The sequence below is a fragment of the Salmo salar genome, chromosome ssa26 (genome assembly GCF_905237065.1).
Source record: "Salmo salar chromosome ssa26, Ssal_v3.1, whole genome shotgun sequence".
In the NCBI taxonomy this organism is placed as follows: domain Eukaryota; kingdom Metazoa; phylum Chordata; class Actinopteri; order Salmoniformes; family Salmonidae; genus Salmo; species Salmo salar.
Window position 1 is genome coordinate 25,403,557 of NC_059467.1, and position 20,639 is coordinate 25,424,195.

At 46.3% G+C, this 20,639-nt stretch overlaps 1 protein-coding gene across 2 annotated transcripts; it reads left to right on the top strand.

Annotated features, from left to right (window-relative positions):
• Window positions 1-347: 347 nt before the first annotated feature.
• ext2 (exostosin glycosyltransferase 2) lies at window positions 348-20,293 on the top strand. 2 transcript variants are annotated; one of them, XM_045707946.1, is made up of 15 exons: window positions 348-573; window positions 1,190-1,526; window positions 1,698-1,921; window positions 2,127-2,216; window positions 3,241-3,357; window positions 3,545-3,740; window positions 4,307-4,446; window positions 4,609-4,702; window positions 8,957-9,088; window positions 12,619-12,808; window positions 16,074-16,240; window positions 16,892-17,035; window positions 17,335-17,463; window positions 18,843-18,972; window positions 19,098-20,291. In XM_045707946.1, exons 2-14 carry the CDS (start codon window positions 1,197-1,199, stop codon window positions 18,939-18,941), a joined length of 2,052 nt encoding a protein of 683 aa, XP_045563902.1. In that variant the 5' UTR covers window positions 348-573; window positions 1,190-1,196; the 3' UTR covers window positions 18,942-18,972; window positions 19,098-20,291.
• The last annotated feature ends 346 nt before the right edge of the window (window positions 20,294-20,639 follow it).

The following is a 20,639-nucleotide window of genomic DNA, read 5'->3' on the forward strand; positions in this document are numbered from 1 at the left end:
GGTGGTTGTGCAGTGGAGAATAGTGGAAAACATATGTAGGTTGCTACCAAACAGCCCAGATGGCAGCTGGCTTTAGGGCCTAGAACACTTCAAACTATCTGGATGTCTGAAGACATGCTTCCGTTGATTGCACATTCAAGTAAATATTCACATGTAAATTATAAAGTATTTTTATGTTAAATGTAGACTGAGTATATAGCTTAGTATATAGGTATTTCATGCCAGGTTATAGCTATCCATTCACAAATGAAGTTAAAGAGGGTATAATTAATTCACCGGAGAAAAACAACGCACCTTGTGAAAGATATGCTACTGGGTGGGTGTGATGATACCCCGCCTTACTAGGTGGCAGTATAGCCAGTGCTTGCAGAGTAGCCCACGGGTTTCTGACATGCGAAGAAGGGTTCCACTTCCGGAAATCAAATAATTCACACGATAACGTCAACATCGTTTAATTAGCTAGCTACCTAACGTTAAATGTAAAAACACTATACATGATTGGATGGCCGCTTAGCTAAAAAGAGGGTATGAATTAACAGTTTGTGATCGACTCTGCACCGGTCAAGCGTGAAGGTAAGTTTACTGATCAAATCGAAGCCCGCTGCCTCAACCTGCTACCCAGCTAACGCGTAGGTAGCTAAGCTTGAAGCTAGCTGGCTAGCGTTACTTGCTTTTACTTTTCAAGATTTCGGTTTATTTTGAAGTGTGATGTTAGCTAGTTATATGTATATTTATTCCGTGGTATTTTATAATAAACACCGACGAAAATAAGTTGGTTTTAAGCGAATCCGTTAAGAAATCATTGAACGTCAATGTAGCTTGCCAATCAGTCTGCTCGCTAAATTGAGTTTGCTAATTTGTTGCCAGAGTATTTTAAGTTGTATGTTTTGCTACATTAGCTAGTTCAGTTTGGCCTGTCGTTAGCTAGCTTTACCTCACTAGAATGCCTTTGATTGACAGCTAGTGTTGTAAGTTGTCATGTAGTTTTGTATAACGAGACCGGCTTGGCTCGTTTAGGCAAGGCCAAGTAACGTTACATTAACTTGTTTATTTCTTGCTGTAACTCTGACAGTAGTCCAAAATGGCTTCATTTCCTTTAGGAGAGGAAGCCATTTTAGACTGTTGATACATACCCTGGCAGTGTGTCAACGGACCAGGAGCCATGCTAATATTTCTTTCTCTCTCAAAGTGGTTGAATGGTCAGGCTCAGTATGTGCGCGTCCGGAAAGTACAGTTCACGGGGCCCGGCTCTGATTCCACGGATGAAGACTAAGCACCGCATCTACTACATCACCCTGTTCTCTGTGGTGCTGCTGGGACTCATCGCCACAGGGATGTTCCAGTTCTGGCCACACTCCATCGAATCAACTGCAGACTGGGGCCTGGACCGACGCAGCGTGCACGATGCACCTCTCGTCCGACTGCCTATCTCCAACCCTATTCCTGAGAGAGGGGACCTTAGCTGCCGAATGCACACTTGCTTTGATGTGTATCGATGTGGCTACAACCCTAAGAATAGAATCAAGGTGAGCCTAGTCTATCACATGTCACAAATTACAGATATGTGAAGTTAGTTTCATCTGCTATTGTTAGTCTCTTTACCTTGTCTTTTGAACCACATGATTAAAGGCTTGAAGGATGTTATATATCCAACAGCAGCTAAAGTGGACCATCAGAAATGACTGTCTGTCTGGCAGGTGTACATCTATCCTCTGCAGCGTTTTGTGGATGAGGTAGGAGTGCCCATCAGCAGCACAGGCCTGTCCCGAGAGTACAATGACCTGCTCAGTGCCATCTCCGACAGTGAGTTCTACACAGATGACGTCACCAGGGCATGCCTGTTCGTGCCCTCTATTGATGTGCTCAATCAGAACTCTCTGCGCATCCGGGAGACTGCCCAGGCTCTGGCCATGCTCCCCAGGTAACCTTTCTTGCACACTGCTCGGGTTGCACTGTATTCTCCTCCACCCCAAAGCTGGGAGTTCTCTTCATATATATTTATCCTTTTTTACCCTCTGTCATTCTTGCTCTCCCCTCTCATCTACTACATTGATCTATCTGCCCATTTCAGATATCTAAGTGCACACATTTGTAGGTTTTTGACCCTTAAAGATGTGCATTTCCAGGTGGGATAAAGGGATGAACCACCTTCTGTTCAACATGTTACCTGGAGGACCTCCAGACTACAACACAGCCCTTGATGTGCCAAGAGACAGGTAACATTAATTAAACCCAGGGGGAAAAATGAGTCAATTACAATGAATATAGTTGGATGATAAACTCACATTTTTGTTTTTTGGTTCATCAACCAACCTTAACTTCCAGCTAATATTTACTCCAGTGTGTGATCAGTGTTTGTTAGCAGAGATACTGCCAGGTGCATTTTGTTCTACCAAGACACCACTAGAGGGAAGCATGGTATTATCTTAGCTTTCAGTTTCCTTACATGTCCTTAGTCTGATGTTATGTTCAGAGAATAGTTGTTTTTTTTTCTTCTCGTTTTTGTTAAGTTGACTCTGTTTTTGAATAAATCTTTTTCTCCATATTTTGTAGTTTGACTTGACTAGATAATCCAGATTCAATTCCATCTTATTTCCAGCACAACTACAGAACTTGCATATAATTACAAGGGGGCTTGAAAAATATTCAGCTAAGATGAAAGTACAACCTAAAAGTAGTCCAGAGATGACAGAACCTCTAGCGGCCTTGAGCAGGCAGACATGCCTAATCTCCTAGTATTTACTGCCACAGAGAGAGGCCATGTTTCCCAGCCTTGCTCTTGGCCGCTCGCTCCTTTTGGGTGGAAAAGGTGGGTTTTGTGAACAGAAAGCTCTGAGACGATGAACACTTATCTGGAGCTGTAGGGAATTTCCTGGGCTCATCCAGCTGTGCTCCATTTGGCGTGGGGCCTCATCAGAACCAGCTGTGTGTGTGTGTGTGAGTGAGGTTGTCCTTGCATCCACAGGTAGGACGGCATAAAGATTGTTCGTCAGTTCTCATAACTATTACATACACAGATTTCCAAAAGGATCCATGTGAATACTTCTCATGATCTTCATGTTACTCAATAGCATTGTTAAGCAGATATGACAAGAAACAGCCAGGGCGTATGCACATCTGTCATGTATTGTCTTGCTGCAAAGTTCTGTATAGCTGTCTCTTCTCTCTGTCTTAACTCTGTAAGCCTATGTGACAGTGGTGTAACATTGGATACGTGTGTTTGTTTTGTGTGTGTTATAGGGCTCTGCTTGCAGGGGGAGGCTTCTCCACGTGGACCTACAGGCAGGGTTATGACATCAGCATCCCTGTGTACAGCCCTCTGTCTGCAGACGTGGAGCTGCCCGAGAGACAGCCTGGGTGAGCAGCAACACCACCACCCTGTTTCAGCACCTAGAATAGGGCTCTTATCACTTCCTCAAGCAAGACAACAGGCATCCTCACTTCATGTGACAATGGGAACATTTGGGAAGTTATCTTTTAGAGTCACCATCATCAGTCACAGAGTTTTACATTATTTTTAATGGTGTCCCCGTCCCGGCTGCAGGCCCCGGCGCTACTTCATTCTGTCGTCTCAGACGGCCATCCACCGTGAGTACCGGGCAGAGCTAGAGAGGCTGAAGGAGGAGAACGGGGAGGCTCTGCTCCTCCTGGACAAGTGCAGTAACCTATCTCAGGGAGCCGCCTCAGCAAGGAAACGTTGCTACAAGGGCCAGGTGTTCGACTACCCCCAGATCCTCCAGGTGAGACGCGCACAGACCTACTACCATGTACACACACTTGTAGACATTACACAGCTTAGGGGGAAATTGATGTTTAACATAGATTAGCATGGCCATTTTCAGACTTAAATGCATTTGAGGGCTCTGCTCAGCTGTGTAGGTCAACTCTAAGAGTTAGCAGTCTGTGGGTAACTTTATGCAGGGTATACCTGGGAAACTACAGCAATGTCTGTGGCAGTCAGTCAACCGGTGTGCGCCTCTGTCTGCTCAGAGTGCATCTCCAGCCCGTCTCTGGCCTGTCTAGACAGGAAGTGCGCTAATCATCTGGTATGGGTGCAGCATAGCTGCACATCTGGGAGACGTCCCACCAAGGAGAGGGGGTGGAGGGTTGGGGTGGCAGAATCTCAGTGAAAGCGCCCTTCTCCACCTCTGACAGTGGAAAGGTTCGCTATAAGTGATGCCTGTATTTTAGAATAATATTTTAGGTTGCCTGCTTGTATACTTTTAACGTCTGTAATTGATCCACCTTGACATTGCCCTCCCCACCCTAAACTCTTCCATACCTTGTTGTAATCTGTGTTCCACAGGAGTCGTCGTTCTGTGTGGTGCTGCGCGGGGCTCGGCTGGGACAGGCCACACTCAGTGATGTGCTGCAGGCTGGCTGTGTCCCTGTCATCCTAGCAGACTCGTACATCCTGCCCTTCTCTGAGGTCCTCGACTGGAAGAGGTAAAGACACTGCTCATGATTTCACTCCAACCAACTTCAACATGCATCTCTGCATTAGATTTTCTGAGCTCGTATTGTGATTTCTGATCTAGTTTAATGCCAGTGGCCATTTTTTCCCATTGACATTGATACTGACTGACATTTTGTGTGTGTGTTGTACAGGGCATCCGTGGTCATTCCAGAGGAGAAGCTCCCAGAGATGTACACCATCTTGAAGAGTATCCCTCACAGGCAGGTGGAGGAGATGCAAAGACAGGTGACAGTCAGATCACATCTTTTCTTCAGCTAACATTCAAATAGACTGAATCCCTTTCCTGGGGATTTTTAGATGCACATATAGGGCACTCTTTATAGAGTTGTAGTAATAGTCTATTTCCAGATGAATACACCTCATGAGAAAGTACCTCCTGCCCTCTCAGGTTAAGTTAGTGTGAAGACGGGGTCAACAGAGTTGTGACTTTCACGCTCCCATTCCAACCTGTGTGCTTGTGAGACGCGGGCCTCACTGTCAGCCCAATGGAAGCCGTAACACAGGCAGACTGAAGGGTGAGACAGACACGTTGTAATGAGCCCTTAGGACTAGAGTTTCTGTCCTGTTGTCTGTTTGGGAACACGAGGAGACAATCTAATCTTGATAAAAAAGCTCTTATAAAGGTTCTTCAGTGTTAGTTTCAGTCACGCCAAATCAATGACAAATCCCCTCCTTTCTCTGGTCCAACTGAGCCTCAATAAACAGAAGTGAAAGCCCTCAGAGAGCTCTGCACGTCCAAGCTGTTTCTCATTCCCTTGTATCAACGCTAGTCCATTTACCAATTAGACTGGCCAAACAGACATATCAGACCCACAGCTCAGAGACCCTGTTGGAGTTGTTTCATTTGCCAAGCCTAGAATATGGCTTCCCTTGAGGTCCCCCTCCTGTCTCTGTAGCTGTGTGGATCTGAAATGCTTATCCACTGTTTAGTGTTTCTCTGTCAGTCTGTCTTGTCTAGGGCTTGGAATTTAGCTATGAGATGTGTAATCAGTTGTCTTCCTGTCAGGAAAAAGTTCTCAGTAGAGATGAGGACTGATGATAAGGGGAAGAATTGTAGTTTTTTGGGGGGGTAAAACAAATACTGATAATAAACATTTTATCAATTCACTGGAGATCAGAGGAACACAACCAAATCATATTGGTCTGAGTTGAGTAGTGAGTACATCTTAAGCCAGGGGAACGTGAGGCGTAGGTAGGTATGTCACTGCTGTGTGCATGCCTGTGGCCCCTGCAGGACTGATGGGAGAAGGGTGTTGGAGCCGGGCTCAGGACGTGTAAGGGTGGGGTGGGGCCGGAGCACAAAGGCCCATCTTATCCAGGATTTATGGGGTGCTGTATAGCCCATTCCATATCAGTCCACACCTGCACACATCTGGAGAGACTCCTCACTCACATTCACTGGCTGGAGAGGAGAGGACGCTGGGAATCACTGAGTTGGTCCCCCATAAAGACTTTTCATTTTCAGTAGTACAGACAACACATTTTCAACTCTAGCTCATTTGGACGTGTGCAAAATAGTTTTTTTTTCTTCTTTTAATTTTTTTAAAGTGCTATAGGAACATTTTTCTTTGATTGATCTTATTGAAGAGCTCAAGTGAAGTATTTACTCACTGTCCAACAGAGGGTCTAACTGTCTTCACTTCCTCAGCGGTTCTGAATTCCACACTGTCATCTTCAATCCTTTTATGGGTTTAAAAGGTCCCTGACCATATGCCAAGTATGACTAAAATACACAATGCTGATCTTTTTTTCCCTAATTGGTCCTTTGACCAATCACATCAGCTGTGAAAAAGATCAGATGTAATTGGTCGAAAGACCAATTAGTGGATAAAATATCAGAATAACACAGCCTTACTCATGATGACTCCATGTCAGCTTTTATTGACTATCTGTATGATTTACTAAGTCCTGAATTGAATGATAATTGAGACATTCTGTCTCACTTATACAGGGCCTCACAACTAAGGTCAAATGTAAAACTCCTAATCCAACAGAAGCCAGCAGCACCATTTCAGGAGAAAAAAATGATTTCAACATTTGATGTGGTAGCATCCGCATAGGTCCCAATTATTGCTTAACAGCTGCTAAATGTTAGCGGTGGTCACCTGAGGCTTTCCTCTGAGCCTTGTTTGTGTCAGACCCTAGGAATAGAATGGATGCTTGGTTAGATCAGTACAGCTGAAATGAGTACTTGTCAATCACAGGGCTGCAGCTATAGTACCAAGCCCAATGTAATCCTGTCTGAAGCCTCCCTGTCTAAAAGGAGTTGACGGACAGCAGAGTATAGCTAGAGAAAGAGATGGTAGACTGGGTTGTTCCCTTGACCCTGGTGGTGAAAGTCTGTCTTCTAGTATGATTTCTCAGTCCCACAGGAACCACTATTGATGATCAGTTGTGTGTCATCGTGGTAATACTACAATGGCCTCCTAAGCAAGTTTGTGCTAAACAAAGAATTGTTCACCATGACAACTTTACTTTTACACAATTTATATCTTATTAAGAGGCGCAAGTAATTAGGTTTATTTTAGTTGCTGTAGCAAAGATTAGCCAAATCAGTTTTGAATTGATGGATATGATCGGCTATGAAAAGCCAACTGACATTTACTCCTGAGGTACTGACCTGTTGCACCCTCTACAACCACTGTGATTATTATTATTTGACCATGCTGGTCATTTATGAACTATTCAACATCTTGGCGATGTTCTGTTATAATCTCTACCTGGCACAGCCAGAAGAGGACTGGCCACCCCTCATAGCCTGGTTCCTCTCTAGGTTTCTTCCTAGTTTCTGGCCTTTCTAGGGAGTTTTTCCTAGCCACCGTGCTTCTCCTGCATTGCTTGCTGTTTGGGGTTTTAGGCTGGGTTTCTGTACAGCACTTTGAGATATCAGCTGATGTAAGAAGGGCTATATAAATACATTTGATGTTGTTTATGGTCCAAGTTCAAGCACATCTCAAAGAGATTTCAGCCTCCTTTGCTCAGCGCCGTATGTTAGAGGAAGGGAATAACAGTGCTGCAGTGAAGCAAACCACTGGCCTTTTTCTCTGCTGTGACTCCGTCTCTTCCCTCCTCATAAAAATTCCTGCAGGCGCTGGGAGGGGGCGGGCCTCTTAGGCCGGAGCAGTTTGCTTTTTGCCTCCTCCCGGTCGGAAAGGAAACTTTCATCACTGGCTGATTTATGGGCCGTTGGGTTCCCCTGAGATTAGAAAGTCTTTTTGAATACTCCTCACCCCCTCCATAAAAATAAACGCTGTTTTTGTATTTCTCCAGTGTTAAAGGGGACTAAGGGTGGGGGTGTGGAGTGGGGGCTGGTTCCTTCTCATGTGCTGCTGAGAGCTCTCTGGACCATACGACAACAAAAACACCAGGACAAGCTGCTCCACTGCTATGGAAGGACAGAGCCCTGTAGCCAGGCCAAGACTACCACAGCTCTAGTAAAACGGTTGGCTCATTGGCTAAGCTGTAGCAGCCAATGCTATCACTGTGTTTGCTGAATTGCAGTTTCCGTTGTTGTCTGTTCGTCGCTTGATCCTCCTCTGCACCTAATCCCAAACAGGAGAACTTCTTCAGCTGGGGTGTTATTCTCACCCAACAAACATGCTATTAATATCTTTCAGGCTGTGTGAGGAGTTTCTAGGGTGTGCTCTGGCAAACCAGGCAAATGTCAGTTGGAGTTGAGGGGTCCAGTATGGACCTCCCCCATGTGCTTGTTAAAGAGTGCTGCACTCAGGGTCACCTAGGACCTGCTGAGGTGGAGTCGGGTCACTCCTGGCAGGAGACATTTCTGTTGTAAGGATCATTAACTGTTATGGGCTCCTCTCCCTCCATAGCTGTCTCTTAATGGATCAGTGGGAGGGGAGCACCAGGGAAGCTGGGGTGCTGCCTGGGGATGTTGTACAAGTAACATCTGCATTGAAATATGATTGACTGCTAGGCTACACCTTCCCCTCTGGCACCGTACTGCTCCTTGTTACCATGGACTGGTGGTGAATTGACTTAAAAATACATTTTTGATACGCAACTAAAGGTAGATGCGTACATAGTTTGCATACGTCTTGGATGAACATGTATTCGTCCCAATGGGCCTTAAGCAGGGGTTCCTAACCAGGTTTACTAGGACCACTGGGGGTACTTGAGAAGACTGAGACCATAGGTCTACTGGTAAAATGCACATGAGGGCGTACTTCAGGGGTACTCCTGGAAGAGTAAAATTCAGTTGGTGGTACAGAAAAAGGTTGGGAACCACTGGCCAGGTTGATATTTGGCTGCCCTGTGCTTTGAAAGTCAGGTGAGCTGTAGAAGGTCTTGGCCTGCTGTAGGACAGATGATGTTAGAGATTCTAACTGTCTAGAACAGTCCTTCCTGTTCTCTAGTCACTGGGATGCCTTCTGAATGTGTGTTGAAGTTCATGACAGCTTGTCTGTTTGTCCAGGGTCCAGACCATATGTTTTTATTCCTTAACAACTCTGTTCTCCTCAGGCCCGCTGGTTCTGGGACGCTTACTTCAGCTCCATGAAGGCCATCGGCATGACAACGCTTCAGATCATCAATGACCGCATCTACCCCTATGCTGCCCGCACCTACGAACAGTGGAACAACCCCCCTCTGGTGGTGAGTATACCTCTAGTTGCGAGGTCTTTAAAGAGTGGAAAGATGCATTTTAGGCTAGATGTGTTTTAACTTGATTGGATACATCAAGTCTTCTGCTGGAGCCTGCTATAATCTATGGCCCTCTAGCCTACACCACTGTTATTGTATTTTACTGTGGTTAACCACTGAATCTTCTTAGGCATACGAGTCATATTTATGTGTGTGGTATTGATGTGTGACCTGACACTACTGTGCTGGCCTCACAACACAGTGACTGACTCCCTCAGTGACGGATATGACCCAGTTTTCCCTGGTAAGTCTTTCCCAGTGTATCGGCAGGGCAGCTTCCTCTTTATAGGTCCCTCTCTCCACACATGTAGCCTAGTGGTCTTTGGCTGCTTGGTAAACACCCAGTACTGCTGAAACAGCCAGTGTGTTTGTGTCAGCAGTTCTGCACTGGGAGGATGCCTCCAGTGTGGTGAAAAATACATGCCTTAGTGTTTGAGTCATTGTGTATGTGTGAGAGAACACTGTTTAAGGAGTGAGTGTGTGTAACCTCTCTGTGGTTGTGGGAGTGTGGGGATGCAGACAGCTTGGCTCAGCTACCACCTCTCAGGGGCTGTTAATCAGCCCAGCCTGATCTGCTGCAGTCCCCAAAGACACCACATGCAGCTCCGCCCTCCGTCTGTCTGTGGGGTAGAGAAGGGGGGGCCCCTTCTTATTGGACAGCCCTACCCAGTCCTACCAATGGGTGGTGATATGTGAGCCAGTCAGGTTATGTTGGTCTGAACAAGTCAAGTCACTCTGACTGAAGGTATGTTTACCACACTTGGCTTCTCAGAGTAATTCAAACTCTTCAAGATCTCAGGTCTAATTTCTTTCTACTCAAGCCAACTGCTCAATCACAGCTGGTTTTGCCTTTTTTTCGGAGTGGGTAGCTGGTTAATCAACAGTTACATTTGACATTACCCACCTCTCTCTGTCAAACTCCTGTCTGTCTTTTTTCCCAACCAATCGTCGTCATTTAGGTCTGCTGTCTCAGTCCCTGATCACAAGAGGTTAATTGTGCAGGGCCACAGACCTATTACCATTCCAGTGCTAGAGAAGTGTTATCTCTACGTATTCAGTGGAAACACGTCGAGCAGAATTGGAACAGGACACTAAATAAATCAAGCGGTTTTTTTTCTCTGCTGTTCTGTATCCTTCGTTCGGGGTCATAATTGAAAGCACATTTCACAGGCTCTCTGCTAGTAGCAGTGCCTTTAAGAAGGGTTTTCAGGCTAGGGAGGGACAGACGGGCTGCTTTTTGTATGGCCGTGGGCATAGTTGTAAGATATGAAACGGGTAATCCATGGTAGTTACCTGTTCAGCCTGTGAAAGGTGGCTGAAGGTTAGGAGACTTTGTACCTTAGGGGGCTTTCATATCAGATTGGTTTGGAGAGTTTTCTTCTTCTGAACTGTTTTCTCCCTTAGTTTGGACTGATGTGAACACACTATCCGCAATTGGGTGCACACTAAACAACGCACTGTGGTTTTCTCAAAAGGGTGGTCTCGGTCCAATTAATTACACCTTACATCGTAATAAATATTCATGTGATGGCAACTGATTCTTTTTTTAAGCTTGACCTTTGGTTTCTAGGGGACATCTAACATTTCAATTTAGGCTAAGTCGGGGCTTGTTCAGTGGTTTAAATGGGCCAAGAAACCTGGCCAGACGATTCCTTCACTGGTAGAGAGCAGACGAAGCCTGCACTGTGAATGTGCTCATATCAGGACTCTTTAAGATGTGATGGCTGCACTATCTCTGCTTCTCCTAATCCCTGGTAGGAAATCATCACACACACACACAAACTACACACCACACAAATCAAAGGCCCCCTGCTGGCTAGATGGACCTGTCTCCAGTCATCACTGGAGCTTTGCCTTGGGAAATCGTTTGTTATTGAGGAGAAAACACTGTTTGTCTAACACTCAAATGCCATGTTGTTCTCGGTGTTGCGTTATGAGGATGTTTACGATGATTTGCATCAATCTACTTTTCCTACCACCACCACAATGTGTAGCCTGAATCACCCAAATGGCTGCATGTTCCCGTTTTGTGTAAATTCATCATTGTAACCAGTGAACTCAATTTAACTAATTAATGTCGGAGAAGTGGCTGTCTTTCTTTCATCTTGTTTGTCATCTGACAAATGACTTAAGTGGTCCATTTTCTCTTCTCTTCATCTCACCACTTATGTGTCACCGTGTTAAATTATTTCTCCCACCACCACAGAGAAGTTGAGTTGTTTTATTGGTGAGGACTGACTGATGTAGGGTATATGGGGTGACCATGTTTATGGTAATAGATATGGTGGACGCTGTTGGAAAGAGCCACAGAAACACCAGTCTGTTTGTGGCCACCTGTCTGCAGCAGAACAGAGAAGCACTTCAAGAAGCCCACAGTTTTATTTCAAATCTCCGTTCCCTCCCTATGAGGTCAGAACATGTCTGTAGTGGAGGTCTGGAGGCTTTGGGGAGCCTTTTGTACAGTTGATTAAGTCAGCTGCAACCTCCTTCATTTGAGAATGCTACTGTTGTGATGTTTGACAGTTAATTAAGGGTTGAAACCACATCATCCAGTCAACATAATGCTCCTGCTAACAGAGAACGGGAGAGTTGAAGTTGGTCCTGTAGATGATATAACCTACATCGTAGTGCACTTTAAGCTGCTGCAGTGAGTCTCCTCTGTGTCGCATGTTGCCATATTGTTACGCTTGTATAATCGCATTACTCAAAATGTCAATTGTTGTCTATATGTTAGTTCAGAGGTCTGGATTGAGTGTCTCTTTGTCTCCGTGTGTGTGTGCCTCCTTGTGCCAGTATGTTCTTTTACAGCGTCACTTGATCTAGGCTAGGGTCTTTGCATCTTCCAGAGTTAACGGGCCATTTTAAGACGGGGCCAGGAAGAGGAGCCAAGTCCCACACTGGCAGTAGACAGCCGCCGACACCGTCGCCTGCATCGCCCTGCCTCCCTCTCTCCCCCCTGCCCTGCCTCCCCCTCTCTCTCCCCCCACCCCACTAAAACTCATCTGGACCCCTGCTGCATGGAGCTCACCAGAGCTTCATGACAAAACGTCACATAACATCTCAAAGCAGCAGTGTAGAAACAGCAGGAGAGGCCAAGACTGCCAAGTCATAGTGTGTGGACTCAACTTACACGTACCTGAGATGAGGGTGGAGCTCCTGAAGCAGCTCAGCTACTGCTCGTTTTTTATAGTGTGCTTGGCATTCCACACTACTTCACGCTGGGTGCTTGGCATTCCCGGTTGTGAGTCTATTAATCTTTCAAATAAATGAATAGATGATTCCTGTTCCCTAGTAAAACCATTGTCCGGAAATCACTGCACTTGACATCATTGCTGAGTCAAGAAATGGAATGGCAGCTTAAATCACGATGGAAAACATGATGCGGGCAGGATGGCAGACAGATGAAGCTAGCTCGGCATACGTCTGCATTGTAGGAGAGGGTGACTCTAACCTTTTTGCTTTTGGTCTCTTGTCCTCTGTAGAAGTGGTCGAGTGTGAACAGCCCTCTGTTCCTGCCTCTCATCCCACCGAGGTCCCCAGGGTTCACTGCTGTGGTGCTGACCTACGACCGTATCGAGAGCCTCTTCCGGGTCATCACGGAGATCTCCAAGGTTCCCAGCCTGGCCAAGCTACTGGTGGTGTGGAACAACCAGAACAAGAGTCCCCCTGAAGGTGAGCCCTAGGCTGTATTCATTAGAGTCCCCCTGAAGGTGAGCCCTAGGCTGTATTCATTAGAGTCCCCCTGAAGGTGAGCCCTAGGCTGTATTCATTAGAGTCCCCCTGAAGGTGAGCCCTAGGCTGTATTCATTAGAGTCCCCCTGAAGGTGAGCCCTAGGCTGTATTCGTTAGAGTCCCCCTGAAGGTGAGCCCTAGGCTGTATTCGTTAGAGTCCCCCTGAAGGTGAGCCCTAGGCTGTATTCATTAGAGTCCCCCTGAAGGTGAGCCCTAGGCTGTATTCATTAGAGTCCCCCTGAAGGTGAGCCCTAGGCTGTATTCGTTAGAGTCCCCCTGAAGGTGAGCCCTAGGCTGTATTCGTTAGAGTCCCCCTGAAGGTGAGCCCTAGGCTGTATTCGTTAGAGTCCCCCTGAAGGTGAGCCCTAGGCTGTATTCGTTAGAGTCCCCCTGAAGGTGAGCCCTAGGCTGTATTCGTTAGAGTCCCCCTGAAGGTGAGCCCTAGGCTGTATTCGTTAGAGTCCCCCTGAAGGTGAGCCCTAGGCTGTATTCGTTAGAGTCCCCCTGAAGGTGAGCCCTAGGCTGTATTCGTTAGAGTCCCCCTGAAGGTGAGCCCTAGGCTGCATTCGTTAGAGTCCCCCTGAAGGTGAGCCCTAGGCTGTATTCGTTAGAGTCCCCCTGAAGGTGAGCCCTAGGCTGTATTCGTTAGAGTCCCCCTGAAGGTGAGCCCTAGGCTGTATTCGTTAGAGTCCCCCTGAAGGTGAGCCCTAGGCTGTATTCGTTAGAGTCCCCCTGAAGGTGAGCCCTAGGCTGTATTCGTTAGCGCACACGGTAGGGTAACAATGTTTGAGGGGGGGGACTAAAATAAGTTTGTTATTGGACAGGTTCAGGTAGTCCCTCTCCATTTAGGTAGATGTTCTTCTGTTTGGTTTCTAGTGAATACACCTCTGATTCTGACCCTCCCTTCCCCATACTGTTCATTAAACCCATTATTGATTCTAATATTACCCTTAAACAAGCACACCAGCAATTGGAGTTTTCAGGAGTTAACCTTTTCAGTGACAACGTTGATGCTATGTTGGATATTCAAAGATGGGACATTAGTGTTCTGTCAGATTGCCTTACTTCATAGCTACCATAGAGTCAAAATACATGTTCTCTGTTTAGAGAGAGACTAAAGTTGGCAGATCGATACAGACAAGGAATGGGAAAGTGGCTGAACACTCCATGTTAACTGCCAACTTGATGTGAGAAGAAGTGGTTATTTCACCATGCCATGGTTTAATACACAAAATGGAGCTCTTGATGTGTACCAGATGAGTGATAACAGCTTCAGTAGCCAAGACCCATCTCTCTAGAAGTTTAGACACTGAAAAGCATGACGTGTTCGAGGCTGGAGCCAAACCTCTCTCTGGCTTTGCTTCATGTTGAGAATCAGGAAACTGGAGCAGCTCCGTGGCATGTTGCAGCCGGTCGGACAGAAAAACAATCCTCCTACCCACCCCGCTCGGTGCTGCAGCAGCCACCTCATTCTAACCTTCACATGTCAACAGGTCTCCTCGGTACTGGCAAGCCAGACGACATGGATGCCTTTCATTCATGTTGATATACTGTCCACTACAGACACTCCAGTTCATCAAACAGTGTGCAGTGTTCTGCTAGTCCTGCCTGTCTGTCCTCCTGCCACAGCCCTCATTTAGAGCCCATTAGAGATGTTTCACAGTAAGCTGATATTAGTCATTATTTATTGTGGCTTTCGCTCTAATGATTCCTCTTTACAAGGCGATTAGGTATGCGGCTGTTTATGGCGCCCCTTAACACTGACAGCTCGGGACGGCAGGGAGAGAGCAGGGAATTAAATCTATCCTCTGCATAGAGTTGTGTAATGTAATGAAGCAGCGGGCCACTTTGAAGCTCACTCTAATGGCCCAGCGTAGCCTTTGATTAGAGGCGTCAGTGGAGCCTGGCCAGAGCTTTGTGACCCATTAGAATTAACAAGGGGCCGTTCATGGGTCAACTCGGGGCCTCTGCTTGGGATGAGGACGGATTTCCTCCTCATCCTCACAAGGCCTGATTGTGTTTATTTCAAGCGGCTGCCGCCTCAAGTCCTGCACGTTTGGCATTTTAACAAGGTGCTGCTTGGGAGCCTAGGTCTTGGAGTACTAAGATAAAATAATACTATTCTATGTTGTAGACTTTATCTTCTGACATGCACAGAGATTGTACTGTGTTTGGATGTCATGATTTAACTTCGTACTTTATTTGTTCACTCATACAATCTTAGCTTCATGACCTGAAGAAACCTGTTTTTCACATCGGTCGAAGACAGTTATGGAGCTGCAGAGCATGGAGACAGAGGTAACAACAGGAGAGATGGGGATTGCAGCAGGATTCTGTTTCTCTGTAGTGGAGAGGATCTCCTGGTTAGCCCAGGAGAAAGTCCAAAAATGAGAAGCAAAGTAGATGGGCTTCCAGCAGCCAGAAAATGTTTCAGTTTGTGTGTGCAAACCGATACCGAAAAAAGGCCAGGCTGAATCAGTACAATCAGATCTAAGCTGATTTTGCACTGCACTCATCTCCCTGCTCATCTTTGGAAAAGGAAGAGAGGGGGAAAGAGAGGAAAACACTTGAATATATCACAGCATTGCTCCCGTTGACAGTTTAGTGTGGAGACGTTCAGAGCTCGTCGGTCAGTTGGGAGCGCTGCCCGCTTGTCAGGCCCCAGTTAGAGCCTTAATGGGGTGACACATTCTGTGCCATCTGTCTGACTCTGCTCCGTGCCGTGGACACATCCCAAGCTCACTAAACACTACTTTAAAACAAGCTAACGTTGCTGCTCTGCCTTGAGGAATCTTGGTGTGGTCAGGCTTGCACATGATTCAAGTTGGCGTAGCGATTCAAGTCAGTGATTAGTTTTACTGCTAGCGTACTTTTCCACTAGGATTGCCATTTTGAAACATCTCCCTTGATGGCAACTCCACTCCTCTCCAACTGAAGTCTAGATGTTAGTTTGACCTAGAAAACTGGCAGTCTGGTTTGATGTCTTAAGTGTAGGTGGGTGACGCAATATATACTGTCAGGTTTGGAATGTGTGGAAGTAATTTTCACAGTTTACTTAATGTCTTGCAGCTTCTCAAGTAGCACACAATGCTAACTGACCCGTTTGCCAAGGCCTCCATTGCATTGATAGAATGGATTTTCTATGACCTGTCTGTATAATGTAGGTTTATCACTCATATTCCCTTGGTCCCTGTCCCTCGGTTAGATTCTCTATGGCCGAAGATTGCCGTGCCTCTCAAGGTGGTGCGCACCAAAGAGAACAAGCTCAGCAACCGCTTCTTCCCCTACGACGAGATCGAGACTGAGGCCGTGCTGGCCATCGACGATGACATCATCATGCTGACGTCTGACGAACTGCAGTTTGGCTACGAGGTGAGAGAGAGGATACCCTGTATCTCGCCTGGGAGATATCACCCCAAATGTTTGACCTTGGGCTTAGTCCATTCATACTGGCAGGTAAACGCTGGCCACTTAGTGCTGACCCCAGAGTTTAAACTCATCCAGGGAGCTTAAGTCAGCCTCCAGTAGTGGTATTTGTGAGGCGGCTGCCGGGTGCTGGAGATATGTTTGATGTGTGACGGATGGTGACAAGCCAGAGCTGATGCTGTCCATGCATACAGCCCAGCTTGGCACTCACCTGAAGGCATTTAGGACCTATTGAGACAATTGAGGATAATGACATGAAATGAGAGGCAGGTTGCTGTGGGGAAGGAAGGCTGTCTGGCTCTACTGCCTCTCGCTGGGTCCAATAGCGGGACAGGCTGCTGGGCTCTTATCCAGTCTCCACACACTTCTCTGCCCATCACAGAGCGGGCCTGTAGCTTTCATCTCTTTAGAGTGAACCTTGGGGCTCAAAATATCTCAGTGATGGCGGTCTTCTAGCACTACCTTGATGAAGGTGAAAGGAGGCTACTTGGAATGTTTTTAGTGTTGCCTAATTCCATTAACTTGAAACTTTACCCAAATTCCTGGAAAACCTGGAATTGGTGTCTAACTGTGTGTTTTCCCTACGATCCCCCTCAGGTGTGGAGGGAGTTACCAGACCGGTTGGTGGGGTACCCGGGTCGGCTCCACCTATGGGACCACGAGATGGGGAAGTGGAAGTACGAGTCCGAGTGGACCAACGAGGTGTCTATGGTTCTGACTGGAGCAGCCTTCTACCACAAGGTTAGCCTCAGACAGAAGCCCCTCCCTCTGTCCCCCTGCCAGGCCCAGTATGTGGAGGGGGCAGGGTTAGGTCACACACAGAGAGGAGGGAAGAGTCATAGGTTATCTGTCTCACTGTCAACCAAAAGCTTTTCCTTTTGATTCAAAGTAAATACTTCTGTGAAAACACATCCCTCTATTCAGGGGTTAGACTCATTTATCATATCACGTGAGTAGGATGACAAATGTATTTATCTGCATGTAGTTTCCACTGCTTGCTGATTTTGATGTTGAGTGACACAGGCTTCTTTCCTTTCCAGTACTTTAACTACCTGTACACTTACAAGATGCCAGGAGACATCAAGAACTGGGTGGATGCTCATATGAACTGTGAGGACATCGCCATGAACTTCCTGGTGGCCAACATCACTGGCAAAGCCCCCATAAAGGTATAGAACAGTGCACAACATTTTCACACCACCTAAACACAACAGTCCTACCCAACCCATTATGCTGACATTAGGTCCTTAGGGGGTCAAATTCAATATTGGATGTTCACCAGAGCCATTGCTTGCGTCCCAAATTGCATTCTATTCCCTATAATAGTGCACTACTTTTGACCAGAGCCTTATGGGCCCTGGTCCAAATCAGTGAACTTCCTAGTCAATGGGGTGCCATTTGGGACGGAGCTACGTTAATATCTCATTAGGAGCAGTACTACAACATGCACCACATATCAGGAAGCTGAAGACCATAACTCCAACTCCACAGAGGTGGAAAAGTCCCAGAATGCAGAAATATTTGTTTCTTCCTGTCCTGATAGAGGCTCTCTCTCTGATCAGTTCTCACCCCTCTGTGTCCCCTGATACCTCCCCAACGCAGAGACCGCCCCTAAAGCCCAGCCTTAACCTCTCTTATCTGGGTGTCACTGACTGCCGCTCCCCCTCCGACTGTTTTCCTAAGCTCACCAGGGCTCACTCACCCCACCGTCAAAGCAATGCCTTCTCCCTCCATCTCTCTGCGCCTGCAGTAGGCTACCCCCCCACCCCACATATCTCCCACACGTCCTCCTCAGCACTGATCTCCAGTCTGGAGTTAGACGGATTGGTGGGGTGGGTAAGACGGGGGAAGGCCATACATCACCCCTTTAATGAGCATACAGCTGTTTTCTCCTCGGCACGCAAGCAGCATGCCCTGGTCTTGAATGACCATTCAGGTATACAGCAGCACAGCATTCTCCCTCAGCGCAACAGCCCTCAATCACACTCTGCTGCAACAACCACTGCTGGACCTGCTTTCACAACTAGCATGACTTTATCTGATGGGTTTATCACATTCTAGAGAACTGCAACTTAAAGGAATACTTCGGGATTTGGGCAATAAAGTCCTTTATCTACTTCCCCAGAGTCAGATGAACTCGTGGATACCATTTTTATGTATGTCTCTAGTATGAAGGAAGTTGGAGGTAGTTTTGCAAGCCAATGCTAACTAGCATTAGCACAATGGTTGGAAGTCTATGGTATCTACTAGCATGCTAACAATTGCGCTAAATCTAGTTAGCAACATCCTTCAAACTGCACGCAGACACATAAAAACGGTATCCACGGGTTAATCTGACTCTGGAGAAATAGATCCCTTTAAGTATCCCTTTAAGCAATACTGTGATGGTTAGATCCCGAAGTATCCCTTTATGCAGTACTGTGACGGTTATAGACTTCTCTCATCAGCACAGGGATTTGATCTCACCACACACTAGATTCTGTACTGTATGTTTCTTAGTTGTGTAGCAATGGTAGATTGTAAAGGTCAATGTCCTGGTTCCATTTAGGTGACCCCAAGGAAGAAGTTCAAGTGTCCTGAGTGCACAGCCATTGACGGTCTGTCCCTGGACCAGACACACATGGTAGAGAGGTACGTCCTGCACTGAGCATGCTCATCGCCTAGCAACTCAAGAAAGGGTGTGTATATGCCAAATCAATATTCACAGAGGTAGTAGTGGACATACAATATCTGAACGCGTTTTTTTTCTTCTGTGGTTGATTGCCTCAATGTTAACGCCGGTAACTTCTGTACACTTCCCCAGATCGGAGTGCATCAACAAGTTTGCGTCGGTGTTTGGCACCATGCCCCTGAAGGTAGTGGAACACCGTGCAGACCCAGTCCTCTACAAGGACGACTTCCCAGAGAAACTCAAGAGTTTCCCCAACATCGGCAGTCTCTGACCGGACAGGGCTGTGGCCCAGCAACCCCCAGACACCCATACATACCCAGCATCTTCTAGTTCAGGGGAGACATAGTTTCTGTCCATATAGAACTATCTGGAAGGTTGTTCTCTGTGGGGTGGTGTTGGGCACCTGTATTGTTTCCTTTCCTAAATACTGGTTTGAAGTGGTGAGAGTTGAGGTGTGTGTGCTCATTGGTTGACTAGACAGAATCCACTGTGCGACAGAGATGACTAGTCTGTGTATGTCTGCTGCTGTATTCGAGTCAGAGGCCCCGTGGGCTCTTTGGCTGATCTGGGATCAGTGTATATAAATCACAGCAGTACTAAATGTTAATGTAGCATGGTGAGTCAGGACCACTGTCTGCCAAGCATATGGGGAGGGGGATGTGTAATATGTTGAAAACCCATAGAGATAATATATCCCATGTCACTTATCTCTAACTGATGAATTTTAAAAAATGATAAATAATATGAAAAACAAGGTAGTTTAAGAGGGGGCTTCTTGACAAAGGTCATTTCATGGCATGAGCTATTTTTATTTGTTTAGTGAGCACTGCAGATGTGTATGATCAGCTTTCTCTGCATAGAGGATATATTGCAAATAATATGTACACTATATATTTACTGCCAATTGTTCTACTGCTAACACTTTTCAAAAGAATGACCGGTATCTGGACATTTTAATGACCTTTTTTTAAGTGTTCTGCTGCGTAATATATAAACTATTGAAGTAACATCTAGTCTGGTATAGGAGGGAAGCTACTGTAATTGATGCGGTGACATTGGACTGTCTGCTTCATGGAGATGTAGGCACCAGGATGTACAACTCCCCAATTCTGATGTCTCTTTTTGTTTTAGGCTTCTGTTAGTCTGTGTAGGCTTGCTCATCTCTCTAAAGGAATGTCCTAAGCATTAAGTTCAAGTCAGCACACACTTTTTAACATGTCAATATTGCCTTTGTTTTTTTACTTTCGTAAGGATTGTTGTTTGTGATAAATGTGTCCCAAAATATAAATTGGAAGAAATACATGCTAAATAAAGATGTTTTCCATGGCCCTTTTATTTGCCTGCGATTAGAGAAAGGAACAATGGCGCTGCCTCACTCCAACCAAGGTGCATGAACTGAGCAAACTAAAGTGAAGGGGAAATTCAGCTACTGGAGAACAGGGGAAGTTGATTAGTGCTTGAAAAAAGTTATGTCATCGGAAGTGTTCTAGACGTGGAAGACTATGTATGTTTATTGGATTGGTTTTATCATGCACAGGCAGCAGTAGCAGGCCTCTGTGTCTGTCACACTCTCTGTCCTCATTCTGATTTGGTGAAAGCCCATGTCTGACCAGGGCTGTTGTGACAGCCAGGCCGTGTGCAGCACCACTGTTCAGCCTCGCCTGTCACCTGTTA